At 43.3% G+C, this 18,538-nt stretch overlaps 1 protein-coding gene across 6 annotated transcripts in view; it reads right to left on the reverse strand.

Moving 5' to 3' along the window:
• LOC124036705 (myocyte-specific enhancer factor 2A-like) overlaps positions 1–18,538 on the reverse strand; it is a 113,508-nt gene that overhangs the window by 9,614 nt on the left and 85,356 nt on the right. For 4 of the 6 annotated variants that reach the window (XM_046351555.1, XM_046351554.1, XM_046351556.1 and 1 more), the window contains 3 exons: positions 14,134–14,268; positions 11,759–11,978; positions 798–982 (listed from right to left, as the gene is read on the reverse strand). In XM_046351555.1, the coding sequence (XP_046207511.1) occupies positions 798–982; positions 11,759–11,978; positions 14,134–14,268 (540 nt within the window). Of the gene's footprint in view, positions 1–797; positions 983–11,758; positions 11,979–13,931; positions 14,067–14,133; positions 14,269–18,538 lie in introns of all 6 variants that reach the window. The other 2 variants (XM_046351557.1, XM_046351552.1) reach the window with 2 other exon arrangements.

Below are 18,538 nucleotides of genomic sequence, written 5' to 3' on the forward strand. Positions count from 1 at the left end.
TATTTCCTTTAGATACTCTCTTGGCCTAATTCCAACACCTCCAAAAACATTTGATCACGTTGGCCATTGCTATTTCCTTTAGATACTCTCTTGGCCTAATTCCAACACCTCCAAAAACATTTGATCACGTTCGCCACTGCTATTTCCTTTAGATACTTTCTTGGCCTAATTCCAATACTTCCAAAGTATGCAGCAAATAAGGGGGTTATTGTTACCATAAAAGGTTAATAATGGTCATTTTTTAGGCGGCGTTAAAATGCTCGTTCACACCTGCACAGTTTTACGACAGGTCTCATTTACCGTATAGCAGGAAGAGTGTATGTTTGGCATGCGCCAAGTTTAGAAATCAAAATATTTGTATAAAATGTAAGCAATGGTTATAAATGTATCTCTGGGCCTCAGAGATACAGTATAGCCTGCTGTTCTGTTTGTGTTCTTGTCACTGTCCAGAGTCTAGCTCCTGTAGGTGATCAAATACAAATGCAGCATGAGAACGAATGCCGCTCACTGATTTCTGTTGATGTAATAAAGGAATCTAGGCTGCAAGTAAACCAGGAATGAAGCACGAGGTCCTCAGACGGCACTGACCATTTCTCCTGCTCCAAAACATTTCCAACCTTGCACACTATACCACAATAATACCATCACAATCCTGTGAGGGGGAAAATAAAACTCCCTCTGTTGCACACATGTGAGGTACAAAGAAGCCAAAATCGGTGCAGCCCCGAGGTAGATACACACAGTGTTCTACCAGTCAGCTCATGTGCAGTGAGGAGTGGGGACTGTAGGCTACTCACCAGTGGGGGCATCATGCCTTTGCTGGACGGGGGGATCAGCACTCTCAGGTCTGGCTTGCGGTTGCCCATCCCCATGTTCCCTCCAGGGGGCGGTGGAGACTTGGTGGGCATGACTTTCCCCAGGCCGTTCCCGCTGGTTGCGCCCAGGAGTCCCGGAGAGCCCCTAGGGTTGACAAAGCCGTTCCCTGCAGAGAGAGACAGAGACAGAAGCAGTCATGGGACTGTGAGACACTACAACAACAGTCATCTGCCAAATCTCCAACGCACCATTTCAAAGCTGCATAGCTTGCCACGGCACGCAACGTTAAGTGTTCCCAACCCTCTGGGAAGTTTTAATAGTCTCAGATAATTATCCTGCACATTTACCAAAATAAAACGTCCATTTCAGAATTTATGAGCCTTTCATTCTTGCTGTGAGTGACGATATCAAAGTCAACTCCTTGTATCCTGGGATGAGGAGCAATTCCCTTAACAAATGTACTGTGACTGCTGTTTAAGATGGAAATAGCAATCCATTACAGTTGGGTAAAACTGTTTGCTAAGGATTGTTATGGTACTTTTTTGGTGTGACAATATGAGAATACTATGTCTTGCTACAGTGTGCAAGACTATCTATGTACTCATTGTACTCATTGTACTGTATTAGTAGTAGTAGTACTATATACTGTACGTATGTGTGGACTGTCATTTCTTCTTTACTCTAATGGTAGATTTACAGAACACAGTCATAAGGCTGGTTTACCCCCCACCCAGAGTCACTTCCTGTGGCAACTGTTCTAAAACAAAGTGAAAGCAGGCACAGGGCATTGACACCATCTCAGAGCTGATCAGGAGAAGGACCAGTACAGTACATGTCGCACAATGCCTGGACTGGGGCTGAAGTGAGCTATATATGCTATGACATCAATTACATGCTATGCTATGAAATCAATGTGAGAGTATTTGCAAATGCACTAGCAGTTTATATCTCTTTTTGATGCATAATTCAGCTATAACCATTCTGACGCATCAGATCATTGAAAAAATGGATATCAGAATCTGGAGAATAATGAGAAACAGAGGGATGAAAGAATCAATGCTATCTAGTATTCCATCAACAGATCAGTGTCACACTTCAACAAGTAACTGAGCACTCCATTGTGTTGTATAGAGCCCAGTGAAACACAAGCAGGCTGCAGGATAAGCAGGACCTAGTGACATAATGGAACAATCACCTCTCTAGCTACAGATAAGAACCCCCACAATACACGGCCAAATAAACAGTTATGAGACATACAATGGTATGTCACAGCTGAATCAACAGCAAGCTACTATCGCTCCCAGCACTCGCTTTCATCTTATACTGCAGTAAAAACTAAGGTGCACGCGTATAATTAGCTATGTAAATTATCCAAGCCCTACAAATAGGAGACACTGTTATTGCTTATATTGTTTTACATCAAATATTTTAGCATAAATATAGGTTAATTGGAGGACCGAGTGCCATATGGGTCATCAACAGTTGCAAAGAAGGTATCTTCACTATCAAAAATGTGATAAATCTGTCTAAATTATAATGATCTGTTTCTGAGAAAGATGTATTATTTTCTGATCAGACAAACCCCTGGTTGTGTATTTCCACACAGAGGTTTCTTCTCTCCTCGGCTCTACTCACAAGAAGTTGTGGGGGTGGGTGGGCAAATCAAGCGAGGCAATATCTGGGCTGGTGTTTGGAGGGGGAGGGTCCTGACTGTAAAAGGTGCAGCAACACAGCTCTGATAATGATCCGAGGCCTATGGTATCATCACAGGCAATCAGTTCAAAATGAAAATCTGTTGTTTCACAAACGTGAATGTGTAGGCATTTCAAGCAGAAACTATGGCGTAATGGAGAAAAAAACATGCTCCTTGAAGCTAGTTGTACATAGCCTACAGCCAGTTGTGCACAAAAGCAACATGCAGAATTGTAAAGTACATTTGTGCAGAGCATAATGCCTGAAATTGCTGATTAGCAAAAGACTTAGACGTAATTGAAACCAGTATCCATTTAAAAGAGTCACTAAAACAGGGCACCATTACAAGACAGAACAACTGTTTCTACCTTAAAGTACATTTTAAAACAAGAAAATGATCACATGCAGAGATCACATGATCACACAAGCCTTTTGGCAGAAACATCTTTGCAGATTTGTTTTTCTGTGTGTTATCTGAACCAGTGGTTCTTCTGCCATCAAATCATCAGTGAATGAACCTAGAACATGTAGAATGTTTAGTGTCTGTGTTTGGGTAAATAAATATACTCTTTGTTGTAAATAATTAACACCGCCCACCGTGGGAGCAGGATTACATAAGAGGCTGTATGTACCACTCAAACATTTAGTTTTCATCTGAACGTAAGACAAAATAAACTGTTGACTAAATTGTGCTTTCACTAGAATGCATTGAAGAGCAAGTGATGCAGAACTGACCAGACCTGACTGTCATTAGGCAAACACCAGAGGAACTTGAGTCTCAGTGAGGGAAGAGAATATGCATACATGAATGAGAAAAGATTAATGGATGTGAATCAAGAGCCTCTAATAGATTAAGTGGAAAAGAGAGCAAATTCTAATAATAGCGTCCATTAATGAGCCTGGATAGAAACTCTTTAGCGGGTGCTCTGGTATTGTTTTGGCTCAGGAAACCGAGAGCAGGGACACAGTTTGTGAGACTGCAGTGCAGTCACTCACTCACTAGTTAGTTGTTCCAAGAAATCCATATTCCACTTGGAGGGCCCCTTAGTATAAAAACAAATACAGTTTAGAATGCTTTCTTAATGGACAAAACACACACTGGAAGTGGTAATCCACTGGGAACAACGGCTTCCACAGTTCTCAAGAAATAGAGGAATAATATGTTCAGATAGACTCTTTTTGACACACAAACAGCCCTTGCAATCACTCTTTAAGAGCCTGTAACTCTCCAGTATTAATGAAGGAATCTGCACCGCTTGCAGGCATATTGCATAAAAGAGAGAAGAGTCACATCCCCTAACATTCTGACAAGCTCTCATTCTTAATGCTCAACAGAGTGAGAGAGAGAGCATGGAAAGAGTGAAACTGTGTGCGAAGCATCTCTCATGCATTGAGGAGTGTGACTGTATCACACAAAGAATTCCACATTGGATTGCTAATTAGGTGTAAAAAATGATATCACAGAGTTGCTTTAATTACATCCATATCATTTATGTTTGAGCAAAGCATAAGAAGTTCATAGCCTTCTCGTGAGCCAAGGTTTAGGCATTTGAACGAGAGCCAAAACAGATGGCTCATTTTAGACAGAACAATTGAAAAATAATTGCTATCAAAAACTGCTCTCTGAAAATACAGAATTAAAATACAGCTACAACAATTTGCCTGCAAAACCAGAATACTGCATGTGAATATTCTGACCCTCACTAGGCTTAAGTCATGATCACTTAGACCCAGACTACCATGTGGAGCCCACTGCTCTCCACTCTCCGTATTGATCCCGAATCATGTCTGCAGAGCACTGGGACTAAGCCACTGTGAGAATTCTCCACACTTAGAAAAAAGGGTTCCAAAAGGGTTATTTGTCTATCCCCATAGGAGAACCCTTATAACCCTCTGTAGAAAGGGCTCTACTTGGAACCAAAAAGGGTTCTGACTGGAACCAAAAAGGGTGCTGCTTGGAAGCAAATGGGCCTTTCTACCTGGAACCAACAAGGTTCTTCAAAGGGTTCTCCAATAGGGACATTCAAATAACTCTTTTAGGCGCCTTTTTTCCCTAAGACTGCAGGAAGAATAGTGGAGCCCTTCCCCCTTATTTAATCTTAAACACGGGCTTTTATGCAACTCATGTGCTAAATTAACATCACCCCTCTGCAGAGCCTCATTTACCCGAGGTGCCTGTAATGTTCTAGGAGTGAAATGACTGTATGAAAATCTCATTTCTGCTCAACGTAAGATGTGGTGTATTAACAGAAACACACTTTCATGTGTTAGTTTGTCAGCTGCCAAATCCTGTTATGATCTCAGATTGAAACCAGACTCATGTTCATTCTTAATGAACACATATAGTCAACTCATATCACATGTGGTAAAGACCTCCTTCACACTGCTGCAGAAAGGAAACTACGAAAACGGCTCCGAAAAGCTTTCAAGCTACAGTTCCACAGTGTGGAGGGGAGAAAAGCAAAGGTACATTGACATGCCATGTCCTGTCCATGGACAAAATGATTCATTTGCACTTTGCCGCTGTATGTCAATATGAAGAAAGAGTTTTCTTTCTGAGGACAAGTGCTGGCATATCAGATGAGATTAGGGTTTGGATCAGTGCCACCATTCCCTAGGCTTAATCAGCGATCCGGAGCATTTCCCAGGACACTCTCCGTGCTTGTAAGCCCCTCTTAGTGGCCATATCAAGCCACACCACCGGAGGAGAAAAGAGAGTGAGCAACAAGACCGAACTGGTGCAAAAGGCCTCTCCTCTCCCAATAGCTGCTGCTTGTGAAAAATCAGAGCTATGTAAGGAATGGCCATCTGACAGCAGCACTGGAGAGAGAGAGGTTTCTCTTCCAAGCAGTCTGTGTCTGCTGTTCTACCCAGTTTGGTACAAACAACAGCTGCAGTCTCCTGCCAGTGTGCCAACGGCTGACACCCCTCCCTTGGCATGGGGGCGGCACAGCACCCCACAACCTTACCGCTTACCCAGCACAGGGACAGGGCTCCGAGCACTGCCAAAGACCAAATACAGACAGACCAAATATTTCACTCAGCCCTGACTGAGAGCATTGAATCACCTCACCAACCACAGACTCAAACGTATACCCAGCATATCTATGCTCACGAAGCAGGACATAATTAAATGCATAATCTATAGCTTTAAATATAGCATCTGTTAATTGCATAATATATTTTCACTACTATCATAATACGGTATCATATGAGACACAGTGGCCTGTCTGGTAGGTAGAGGGTTAACGTCCACCTGCCTCTGCCTCTCACACAGCACATAGCAGCCATGACAGGCTGTCCGGTCATTGTGTACAGAGGACTTAGAGGGGTGTCATGGCCGGAATACCTCCAGGGTTCTGCTGGCCTAGGCATCTTGCAGGCTCTCTCCAGCCTTATAAGGGCTGCCATGGTACTGGGAAAAACAGATGCACCTGTCAATAGAGGGAAGGAAACTAGAGGGAGGGTCGGATGGAGGTGTCAGTCTTAAAGGAAACACTGTGTTTATTTACCTTCCAAAGAGAATCTGCCGCCTGAACCCTACCTTTTAATATGTTAACCCTTTCAGGCACAAACAAGTTCACAATGAAAGGATAGTCCTAAGAAAATATATAGTGACTGTTGTCATCCATAAACCCCAAACAAAACTTGTACCACAAACATGTTTGGAGCGACACAAAGTGAGCAGCCGATTGAGAACAAGAGGCATTCTTGATCTGTTACAATTCAGGAGGAACAGATGGACATGTGACCTTCCTGGTGTCCTTGGTGGTTTGATTGTGTGTCACCATAGCGGTTGGCCAGACATTAGCAGCTGCTGCCATTTTCCTCTGTTACTGTACTCAACCATCTACGCCTCTTCTTTGGAACACATTGGCAAAAAAGATCTGTCCCTTTGGACTGACTCTTGGAGCTTTGGATGCAATCACTTCACCAACCTGTCTAGCTGCAGTCTGAATAATATACTGAACATACAGCATCTCTGTCAGGGTTCTGAGGACAGAACATGCTGACACTCAGCTTGGCTGTCTTGCTATACAGTAAGGACAGTGTACCATCACTCTAACATGTACAGTGGGGCAAAAAAGTATTTAGTCAGCCACCAATTGTGCAAGTTCTCCCACTTAAAAGATGAGAGGCCTGTAATTTTCATCATAGGTACACTTCAACTATGACAGACAAAATTAGAAAAATAAATCTAGAAAATCACATTGTAGGATTTTTAATGAATTTATTTGCAAATGATGGTGGAAAATAAGTATTTGGTCAATAACAAAAGTTTATCAATACTTTGTTATATACTCTTTGTTGGCAATGACAGAGGTCAAACGTTTTCTGTAAGTCTTCACAAGGTTTTCACACATTGTTGCTGGTATTTAGGCCCATTCCTCATTCCTCCATGCAGATCTCCTCTAGAGCAGTGATGTTTTGGGGCTGTTGCTGGGCAACACGGACTTTCAACTCCATCCAAAGATTTTCTATGGGGTTGACTGGCTAGGCCACTCCAGGACCTTGAAATGCTTCTTACAAAGCCACTCCTTCGTTGCCCGAGCGGATCATTGGGATCATTGTCATGCTGAAAGACCCAGACACGTTTCATCTTCAATGCCCTTGCTGATGGTAGGCTTTGCTACTTTGGTCCCAGCTCTCTGCAGGTCATTGACTAGGTCCCCCCGTGTGGTTCTGGGATTTTTGCTTACCGTTCTTGTGATCATTTTGACCCCACGGGGTGAGATCTTGCGTGGAGCCCCAGACCGAGGGAGATTATCAGTGGTCTTGTATGTCTTCCATTTCCTAATAATTGCTCCCACAGTTGATTTCTTCAAACCAAGCTGCTTACCTATTGCAGATTCAGTCTTCCCAGCCTGGTGCAGGTCTACAATTTTGTTTCTGGTGTCCTTTGACAGCTCTTTGGTCTTGGCCATAGTGGAGTTTGGAGTGTGACTGTTTGATGTTGTGGACAGGTGTCTTTTATACTGATAACAAGTTCAAACAGGTGCTATTAATACAGGAAACGGGTGGAGGACAGAGGAGCCTCTTAAAGAAGAAGTTACAGGTTTGTGAGAGCCAGAAATCTTGCTTGTTTGTAGGTGACCAAATACTTATTCTCCACCATAATTTGCAAATAAATTCATAAAAAATCCTACAATGTGATTTTCTGGATTTTTTTCCCTCATTTTTTTCCCTCATTTTGTCTGTCATAGTTGAAGTGTACCTATGAAATTACAGGCCTCTCTCATCTTTTTGAGTGGGAGAACTTGCACAATTGGTAGCTGACTATATACTTTTTTGACCCACTGTATATGAAGACCATGTTAACTTACTGCCTTCAATGTTCCCAATACTCACAGATAGACAACAAATACAGTCCTCTCGCATGCAATAAATGACTAAGAACCTGACAAAAGCCGTCGATGTCGCAGGCACATGTACATGTATACAGACAGTGAGGTGAGGGCCTATTGGGCAGAGACACAGACAGTGAGGTGAGGGTGGGAGAGACCAGACAGTGAGGTTGGGCAGAGACACAGACAGTGAGGTGAGGGCCTATTGGGCAGAGACACAGACAGTGAGGTGAGGGCCTATTGGGCAGAGACACAGACAGTGAGGTGAGGGCCTATTGGGCAGAGACACAGACAGTGAGGTGAGGGCCTATTGGGCAGAGCCACAGACAGTGCTTGCGCAGAGACGCAGACAGTGAGGTGAGGGCCTATTGGGCAGAGCCACAGACAGTGCTTGCGCAGAGCCACAGACAGTGAGGTGAGGGCCTATTGGGCAGAGACACAGACAGTGAGGTGAGGGCCTATTGGGCAGAGACACAGACAGTTAGGTGAGGGCCTATTGGGCAGAGCCACAGACAGTGAGGTGAGGGCCTATTGGGCAGAGCCACAGACAGTGAGGTGAGGGCCTATTGGGCAAAGCCACAGACAGTGCTTGCGCAGAGCCACAGACAGTGAGGTGAGGGCCTATTGGGCAGAGCCACAGACAGTGAGGTGAGGGCCTATTGGGCAGAGACACAGACAGTGAGGTGAGGGCTTATTGGGCAGAGACACAGACAGTGAGGTGAGGGCTTATTGGGCAGAGACACAGACAGTGAGGTGAGAGCCTTTTGGGCAGAGCCACAGACAGTGAGGTGAGGGCCTATTGGGCAGAGACACAGACAGTGAGGTGAGGGCCTATTGGGCAGAGCCACAGACAGTGAGGTGAGGGCCTATTGGGCAGGGACAGTGAGGATGACGGCCTATTGGGCAGAGCCACAGACAGTGAGGTGAGGGCCTATTGGGCAAAGCCACAGATGCGCAGAGCCACAGACAGTGAGGTGAGGGCCTATTGGGCAGAGCCACAGACAGTGAGGTGAGGGCCTATTGGGCAGAGACACAGACAGTGAGGTGAGGGCCTATTGGGCAGAGACACAGACAGTGAGGTGAGGGCCTTTTGGGCAGAGCCACAGACAGTGAGGTGAGGGCCTATTGGGCAGAGACACAGACAGTGAGGTGAGGGCCTATTGGGCAGAGCCACAGACAGTGAGGTGAGGGCCTATTGGGCAGAGACACAGACAGTGAGGTGAGGGCCTATTGGGCAGAGACACAGACAGTGAGGTGAGGGCCTTTTGGGCAGAGCCACAGACAGTGAGGTGAGGACCTATTGGGCAGAGCCACAGACAGTGAGGTGAGGGCCTATTGGGCAGAGCCACAGACAGTTAGGTGAGGGCCTATTGGGCAGAGCCACAGACAGTGAGGTGAGGGCCTATTGGGCAGAGCCACAGACAGTGAGGTGAGGGCCTATTGGGCAAAGCCACAGACAGTGCTCGCGCAGAGCCACAGACAGTGAGGTGAGGGCCTATTGGGCAGAGCCACAGAGACCTAATGAGTTCCTCCTGGAGGACTTACTGTACCCACTGGGCTGGGGCTCACGCCACGCTGGCACTGCCAGGTCTGTCCTACCCAGCATGCCACCTAATGAAATGCACGAAATGATATTATTAACCTCTTGAACCTCTGGGGGCAGTATTTCATTTTTGGATGAAAAACGTTCCCGTTTTAAACAAGATATTTTGTAACGGAAAGATGCTCGACTATGCATATAATTGAGCTTTGGAAAGAAAACACTCTGACGTTTCCAAAACTGCAAAGATATTGTCTGTGAGTGCCACAGAACTAATGCAACAGGCGAAACCAAGATGAAATTTCATACAGGAAGTGAGCCAGATTTTTGAGGCGCTGTGTTCCAATGTCTCCTTATATGGCTGTGAATGCGCAAGGAGAGAGCCTACACTTTCTGTCATTTCCCCAAGGTGTTTGCAGCATTGTGACGTATTTGTAGGCATATCATTGGAAAATTGACCATAAGAGACTACATTTACCAGGTGTCCGCTCAGTGTCCTCCGTCAAAACTATTGTGTAATCTCCAGGTGCGTGCATTTTTCCATTTTGAACAGAGGAGAAACCAAACTGCCACGAGTGACTTATCATCGAATAGATATGTGAAAAACACCTTGAGGATTGATTCTAAACAACGTTTGCCATGTTTCTGTCGATATTATGGAGTTAATTTGGAAAAAAGTTTGCGTTGTAATGACTGAATTTTCAGGGTTTTGTCTTAGCCAAACGTGATGAACAAAACGGAGCGATTTCTCCTATACAAATAATATTTTTGGAAAAACTGAACATTTGCTATCTAACTGAGAGTCTCCTAATTGAAAACATCCGAAGTTCTTCAAAGGTAAATGATTTTATTTGAATGCTTTTCTTGTTTTTGTGAAAGTGTTGCCAGCTGAATGCTAGGCTTAATGCTATGCTAGCTATCAATACTCTTACACAAATGCTTGTGTAGCTATGGTTGAAAAGCATTTTTTGAAAATCTGAGATGACTAAGCTTGTGAGCCAATATATTTATTTCATTTCATTTGCGATTTTCATGAATAGTTAACGTTGCGTTATGGTAATGAGCTTGAGGCTATAATTACGCTCCCGGATACGGGATTGCTCGTCGCAACAGGTTAACCATCTGTATCCTTCAGCTGGGAGCCACAGGGATCAGGGAAGAGCTGCACTCAATCCCTCCAAAGAGGCTGGGGTCATTCTCTCAGTTATCCACTGCCGTAGAGCATAATATGAGGTGTCTGGAAATGTTTAGGATTTAATAGTGGAATGCATGGAAACAACATGCAACACCATACAACTTCCATCACTTCTACCACTACTGGGAGCTATCAGTGAGAGGGAATGCATTCTCTCTGGTTCTATGATGAGTGGGCCATTGGCCCTGTCCTTACTTTGTGCAGTCATCCAAGTCAAAGTTGTCAAGGAATGGCCCTAAGTCAAAGTGTTTTCTTTAAGGCAACTATGCCAGTATTCCATAGTTTGTAAAAGGGACATGTTCAGGTCCACACTTTAGTATTCTGACCACAACACCACCAGCCAGTAGCCTTGCTTTTGTTTACATATTATGGTAATAACCTAGTACAAGGAACTGAACAACATAATATTATTTACCTGTGAATCTACCCACTGAATAGGTATACAGCAGTATTGTATGTGTTTGGGTACAGTAGGTACTTTACAGGCACAGTGCACATGAATTCAGCTGTAAACTGGGTGAATGAGATGGCAGTAAGGCTAAAGACTGCCCTGCTGTTTCAGTGGCTCCCCAGAGAATAGAGAAATTGTATTTTACCCAGCTAGGTGGTCATGCTGCAGTTGTGGTTACCACTTTTCATGTGACTGAAATGAATACAAAAGCCACACATTACTTATTTCCAATGCAGATGGACTTCAAGCATAGTGCTATTTTTACCATACAGAACTCTGCATCCTGATGAGACATGGACTGGCTGAATGCACAGGCCCCTCCGCACAACACAGAGGATGTAGCTATTGTGTCAAAACATTACCAGTTCATCCCACTTCCTGTGAGCAATACAAGTCTTAAAAAGGTGTCAAACATGAGTCATAATGCAGCCATTACTATAAACAGGAGCGGTAAACAAGTGGTAACATGAGCTCACTGACACCACTGGACATTTGCTTGAGTCATGAAAGATCCCTTCAAATAAGTGGGACTTTTTTTTCATAAACTAGATGCAAATAGGCCCATTGCAAACATATCACATATCAGGCAAATATGGAGAAAGTTATATCTGGAAGAGCAAGAGTGAAACTGGTGGATAAAGATCTGAATCTTTACCGCCATGGATGTAGAGTCAGTTGTAGTGAGAGAGAGAAAAACAGTGAAATGTAACAGTACTGACCTGCATTGCCTTGACTAGGTGGCCTCTGCTGGCCCCCACTGGAGCCCACATTCCTGTGTAAGGAGGCCTGAGCGGGAGAGAGCATCCCACTGTCGCTCAGAGAGGCTGCGGCCTGGGCCTGGCTGCTCATGGAGCCTCCTGGGTTGTAGGACATGGTGTTCTGGTTGGAGACTGGCACTGCCACATGCATGGAGAAGTTCTGCTGGGGCAGCGCTGTGGGCTACAGGAGGGAAACACACAGACATGGGGAGAATCAAAGACCTGGCACTGGGCTGAGGGTCACAGGGGGAAGGAGACGGCAGAGATGGCATCTGTGATGGTGCCACATCAATCATATCGGTATGGTTAACAGAGCAGTCCTATTAACGGATGGCAAATCAACTGCAGCTGGCAAGTTGTTCATGTTTCTAATCCAGGTTGCTTATTATACAAGTGTATCTTACACTCTTACACATTCACTTCCATTAACATCGCATTTAGTCTGAATGGCCAAGAAATGACCACAAATAAATATACCCTTGGTTTATAATGGGATTAAATAATAACTGTCTTGAATAATATGCTTTAAAGTGGAATCTGAAAAATTGCTGTACTACATATGATGCTGTCATAAACTTGTATAATATATTTATGAATAATATTGCAAAAAATGTTTAAATTAACACTATGTTATTGTAAATGCACAAAACAATCATTTTGCTATAAGAAAATCATTACACATCACTGAAAACATGACATATTCCAAAACATGCCTATTAGCAGTGTACCAGGTGTTCAGTCTTGCACTGTAATAGTCAGCACTGCAAAACAACAATTTCTCTTTTAACCAGGATGGTGTAATTGTGTCATTTCCAAAAATGTGAAAGCATTTTGGATAATAACGTATAGTAAGAATGATGAGTTATAATCATGTGACGTTAATATTACTCTCCTCTATGTCTGTGCAGTGCTAACTATCCACAGTGTGTGAGAGTGACTGTTGACAGTGAGACCACTCCATTCAGCATAGTCCAGTGAGGCAGTCAGTTAGTGATATTATTAGTGTGTTAATTGCAAACAGTGGTGCCCTCCATGTCAGAATTAGAGAAAACAACAGTTGAAGCACTATACTTTATGCAGGATTCTATGATTGCCACCCACAATAAGATCACTCTTGTCTCAAGGTAAAGCTCGGACTGGAAAATACACAGTGATAGTCCACTGATGTTGTACTTTAGGAGGACTGTACACTTTAAAAAAGATCTCCCCTTTGCTCATTGTACGGTCTCTCCTAGTGGGGCGTCCTCCATTCACTTTGGAAAATAATACACTTAGAAAAAAAGATGCCATCTAGAAACTAAAATGGTTATTCAGCTGTCCCCATAGGAGAACCCTTTGAAGAACCCTTTTTGGTTCCAGGTAGAACCCTTTTGGGTTCCATGAAGAACCCTTTCCACAGAGTGTTCTACGTGGAGCCCAAAAGGGTTCTTCAAAGTGTTCTCCTATAGGGACAGCCAAAGATGATTTTAGGTTCTAGATAGCACCTTTTTTTGTATGATTTGCCCAGGTGAATGGAGGATGCCCCACCAGGAGATGGGGAACCAGGAAAGACCATACAATGAGCAAAGGGGAGATAAACATTATTTTATTTCCCCAGTCACATGATCTGGCCACTGTGGGACTAAAAGAGATTCAATTTTCACATTTGCTTGGGGGTGAAAATTGAGTTTTGGGGAAAAAACACATCAATCACTAAAGCTAGAGAACAAGTCAATATTTAAGCCAGAATGGGAATATTATTTTTTTTCCAGGGGGAAATGTACATTGATAATAAAGAAGCTTCTCCTCTGGAATAAAAAAATGCACTATCCTTTTCATATAGTTTTCAAATGTTTCAAATAATGTGAAGAAACGTGATAATTCCAAAAGATCTTTGAAAAGGTTAAACCTATCAACAACAATGTGATCTTATCAGGCTGTGCCAAAAAATAAGTTGCAGTACAAATAAACAAAATTAACAATTACACTTCCAATGAACGGAAAAAAAGGTTATGCTTGAATAGTCCATGTTTGCTTATAGTAGTTGACAGAGGTTGCAGGGTGGGATAATGAACAAATAAGAACAAATAAAAACCAAAAGGTCAAAATCCTTTGTGCCACAAAGCCAAGCAGCAAGAACATTGCATTTACTTACGATTTTATGATTTCTCATCATATTATCAAACTCCTCATTAATTTTTTTATACTTTTCTTCTGTGTGAGGGGTGAGGACATATGAGGCATCAGGGTCCGGGCTATCACAGCCTCTGTGTTCTTTCTTGTTTAGCGCCTGTAGTGAACATCAACATAAAAACAGGAATCAACACAAAATGGCAGGAGAGGGAGGAAGTACTTACACCACAGCGCTTGTACATTAAATCACTCTCTTCGCTTAGTTTGCCGAAACGGTCGTCCATGAGGGGGCTGTGCCCAAAACAGTCATCTGGATCAGGACTGGCACACAGGTCATTATGGCCTTTGTTTCTTAATTTCTGAAATAAAATTGCACAATTCACACACAATGTATACTGTAGGAAACTCAGTCTACTACCACATGGCTCTCTGTCTAGCTAGGTTAAAATACATCCCCTACAAACCTGTTCCCAGAACAAAACATGAACTTTGTCAAAAATATAAACATATAAGGCATCATTCAAGTCAAGACGCAAATTAATTTAATAACGCAATAATAATTAAATAATTCATAATGCAACCATTATAATAAACCTGCCCTAGCATGTACATTTATAAATAATAAAACATATCTTGAATTCATTTCTTATTTTTTGGCCTGCCAGTGTGCTGGTGTGAGCTGTAAACGTTACAGGTACTGTACTCCTATGCAATGGTTGACAATGACAGAGAAATTGAAATATCACTCCTTATCCTTTCATCATTTAGAGATCTTCAGCATGGGAGAAACTAAATATTTATCTGTCTCTTGTCTCTGACCCTTTCTCTGCCCTCTCTCGTTGTCTCTCTTGCCCCCCCCCCCTTCTCTCTCCTCTATCTTCCTCCCTCTATCTCCCTCCCTCTCTCTCGCTGCATGTGTGTGTTTCAATACATATTTCATTATCTTTCAGTTATCATAAGCCACCCAGCTGGAAGACACCACGGCATAAGAGGATCCCACAGAGCAGCAGTTCAAACCGTTGCAGACTTTAATTCTGCATGGTTGCCACTCGCAGGATCTTATCAATGTTAAGTAATGTAGCAAATAAAATAGTTTATTATATGTGGTCAAAGACGCTTATTAGAGCATGAAATGGAGCGATTATTGTAAGAGGAACGAGCAAACAGTATGGTGTGTTGTGATGTAGAAGTCCAATGAGATTTGTTTTACATCTTAAAAGAATCCCACACTATAAAACAAAGGTTGGTGGTAACTTTCTATCAGAGGAGTGGTTCTCTTGTCTTCGTTAAGAGTCTGAATGACGGTGCTGACATGAGCCGATGACAGCTCGTGACAGCATGTGACATCAAGCCAGTCAGAGCAAATCAAGCTTAATTTATATGTGTGTTGTTCAGGTTCCCCTAGCACGCTGGTGCAGGTCCAGAGCTGTGACCTCCCCTGTCTCTGGGCTGCGTCTGAGCCACATATCTACAGCAAGGCCACTGACTCCTCTGGATGGAGAGGTCACAGTGTGAGGGAATGTAGTTGGGCCCAAAGACACTAATGAGCCCTTAGTCTCTGCCTCCGTCTCCATCACCCTGGAGGTGCTGGAGGTAACGCACTGGCTGCTGTGTGTGTGTGTGTGTGTGTGTGTTCATGGTTGTTGCAGCAGCAGCTGGCGTCTGCTGACAGCTCTCTGACAGTACAGTGGTGTCTCGACTGATCTCTATCTAACAACGTGTCTTACCCAACCCTGCTTACAGTCGCTACCAACACGCTGACGAGCTCTGTATGACACATTACTGTTGGATTTCCTAGGCTTGAAATGCTGTAAAACATAACTTGGTTACAATGTACCTGTCTACCAAGGCTCAGTTGATCCCAGCAAATTGACCAGTACTGAATCAAACGACCCTCTACTCTAGTTTAGGCACATGATGAAATGGTGTAGAATATAAAAGCTTAAGCAGGAGAACTGAAAAGTACCTAAATCTCATCAGTCATATCTGTCTGACAGTGTTGCTGAGGAGAGAGAGAAAGTCTCATGAGTAATGAATGATCAAAGCCGGCCCTAGCCTTTTGGGGGCCCTAGGCAATTTTTTTAGTGGCCCCCCGTTTTGAATGTCAAATAAGAAAAAAATATGTTTCAGAGTTAATTTCCTGCAATTCTACACATCTAGCCATGACTTATGCCATGTTCATACGATATCTGAGTGAGATTGACTAATAAACTCATTGGGGGCTCCCTGTAGGTCAGGGCCCCTGGGCAAGTGCCCTTCGTGCCCGGTCGATATTTTGACCATGATTACTACAAGTTTAGATAGCTGGCTAGAGTAACTTAGCAATCTAAAAAAAAAAATGCTGACATGCATTAATTGAGTGACTGTCAGTGACTGACATAACATGAGAAAAACTGCTGATGCACAATCAAATGTTGAAATTGCACCTTGTGTAATCTACTATTCTAACTCTCAACAGTTGAGACCCCAATTGAGTTACCCTATAGGCCGGGGGCCCTAAGCAACCGCTTATGTTGCTTATGCCTAGAGCCGGCCCTGAGAATGATACACAACGTGTAAATGTGCAGTTAGATGCACTTGTGTTTGGTGTGGTACAGAGCAGGGGCATTCTTCTCAACAGAAAAAAACACCTTCCTGTTTACTAAGGCTGTTCTTTAGTTAGGCTCCTGTAAAGGCTGTGTTTACTACGGAAACTATGCACTTTCTCCACCAGACTGCCACAGATCTGATCGGGACCTGCAAATTAAAGTCCCGACCTGCTCATTATGTGAATAGCTGGTTTGGGCTGGTCGGCCATGGCTGTGTGAGATGGGCAGGGCAGCAGGCAGCACTTCCACAACAAGCCTCCAACCAGCCGCACCCCTCTGGCCCTTGGCCGTGATCACTCAGAGAGGGGCCAGTGGAAACATCCAGTGCCAGGGACACTCAGCATTCAGAACAAACCATGGAACATGTTGCACTGAGACTAAACAACACAGAGCCTAACAACGAGTGCTCATATCTAGGTCATTGTCCATAAGAGATGGATTCATAGGTGAAAATTGATCACTCTGATTAGAGATGTCCTGAAATGCAACATCACTTAAAATGAGGACATAATCATGCACGCCTAAGAAAGAGTGAATATTTCCTCCGAGGTGCTCCTAGCTGAGCATGCTCAAGAGTGAGGGTCTGGGACAGCATGGCCGTTATTCCTCCTTAAATGACTTGGCATGTTTCTGGTGTCCCACAGACGCTGCCCGCAGCTCCCAGTAAATGGATCACTAAATCAGCACATGGCCAAACAGGTGTCTCTCTACCAAACACCTGTCAGGCCCTGGTTCCCCGGCCCAGCCAATCACAAACAGTCTCACACCGACATGGCCTTAGAAGGGGCCACATGGAACCCTGAAGGCCATCAAACCTTCCCCCAGCCAAGGATTTTACTCCATAATACAAATACATCAAAGTATTGGTAAAGCAATTCAAATCTTACACAAAACCTAGAAAACAAAACCAACCAACTCTGAACGCATTGGGTACAGATGTCATTTCAATGTATAGTTTTGATTTACATTTGGTTGAGTTGTCAACTAACGTGAAATCAACAAAACATTTCACCATGTCACTGCATTTAGTATAAGAGTTGGGTCGAAAAAAACATGAAATGATCTTATGTTGATTCAATGTCATCACAATTATTTTTTGTTGTTGAAATGGCATGGAAACAGCGTTGATTCAAACAGTTTTTGCCCCGTGGGAAGTATGGTAAACAAAATCCAAAATAAAACAAGCGTCCCTTCTATTGCTTTTCAAATTCTAGCTCTGAAACAAATTTTCAAAAGTCATGTCAAGCTGTGTGGTTTTATGCTTATTAAGAAAGAAAAGTTGGAGGGGTATGAATACAGTTGAACAGAGAGATTTTCAACAACAACATTTATAATGGAGGTTGGGTGGGGGTGGTGGGTCTGTCTGTGTACGGTGCTGCAGTCAGAGTAGTGACGAGTGAACTTGTGTAATCTGTTCACAAGGCCCGTGGAGGCTCATAAAGTTCAGTGGGAACCAGGCCAGCAGCTATTTTCTCACAGCTATCCAGACCTGGATTGATAGAAATGTGTCTCTATACACCAAACATGTTAGTCGGGGATTCTGACATCAAACCAGCTGGACATCATAGTGAGTGTGTGAATTTAGCAGTAAGAGAACAGGCTTTCTGCTTTTCAGGCCTTGAAATGTGTCTCTCCATTCTCAGTATTGTATGCCAAACCGACATACTGACAATAACATCTAGTGTACCTGTATCACTCATCTCTGCCATAGTGACAATAATTGTTCATTTAGCTGAAACTCACAAACATACACAGGAGTATTTGGAGTTTTTGGAGCAGTGTGTTAAATGTACTGTCAATTGTACTCTTTAAAAATCTTTATATTTTTTACATTACATTTCACCCAGCATAGAGTATAGTGTTCTATAAAGATCCTCGTTTATGTCACATAAAATAAACATGAATGTAACACTCAAAAACTGACAGGTTATTATTTTTTAATTTTTTATTTTTTTAATAATTGGCTGAGTTTAACGCCAACCGCAGAGTTTATATCATAGCCCCATACACATTCAAAACTGAGGCCACCATCATTTCAGGA

The sequence above is a fragment of the Oncorhynchus gorbuscha genome, linkage group LG01 (genome assembly GCF_021184085.1).
Source record: "Oncorhynchus gorbuscha isolate QuinsamMale2020 ecotype Even-year linkage group LG01, OgorEven_v1.0, whole genome shotgun sequence".
NCBI classification, from domain to species: domain Eukaryota; kingdom Metazoa; phylum Chordata; class Actinopteri; order Salmoniformes; family Salmonidae; genus Oncorhynchus; species Oncorhynchus gorbuscha.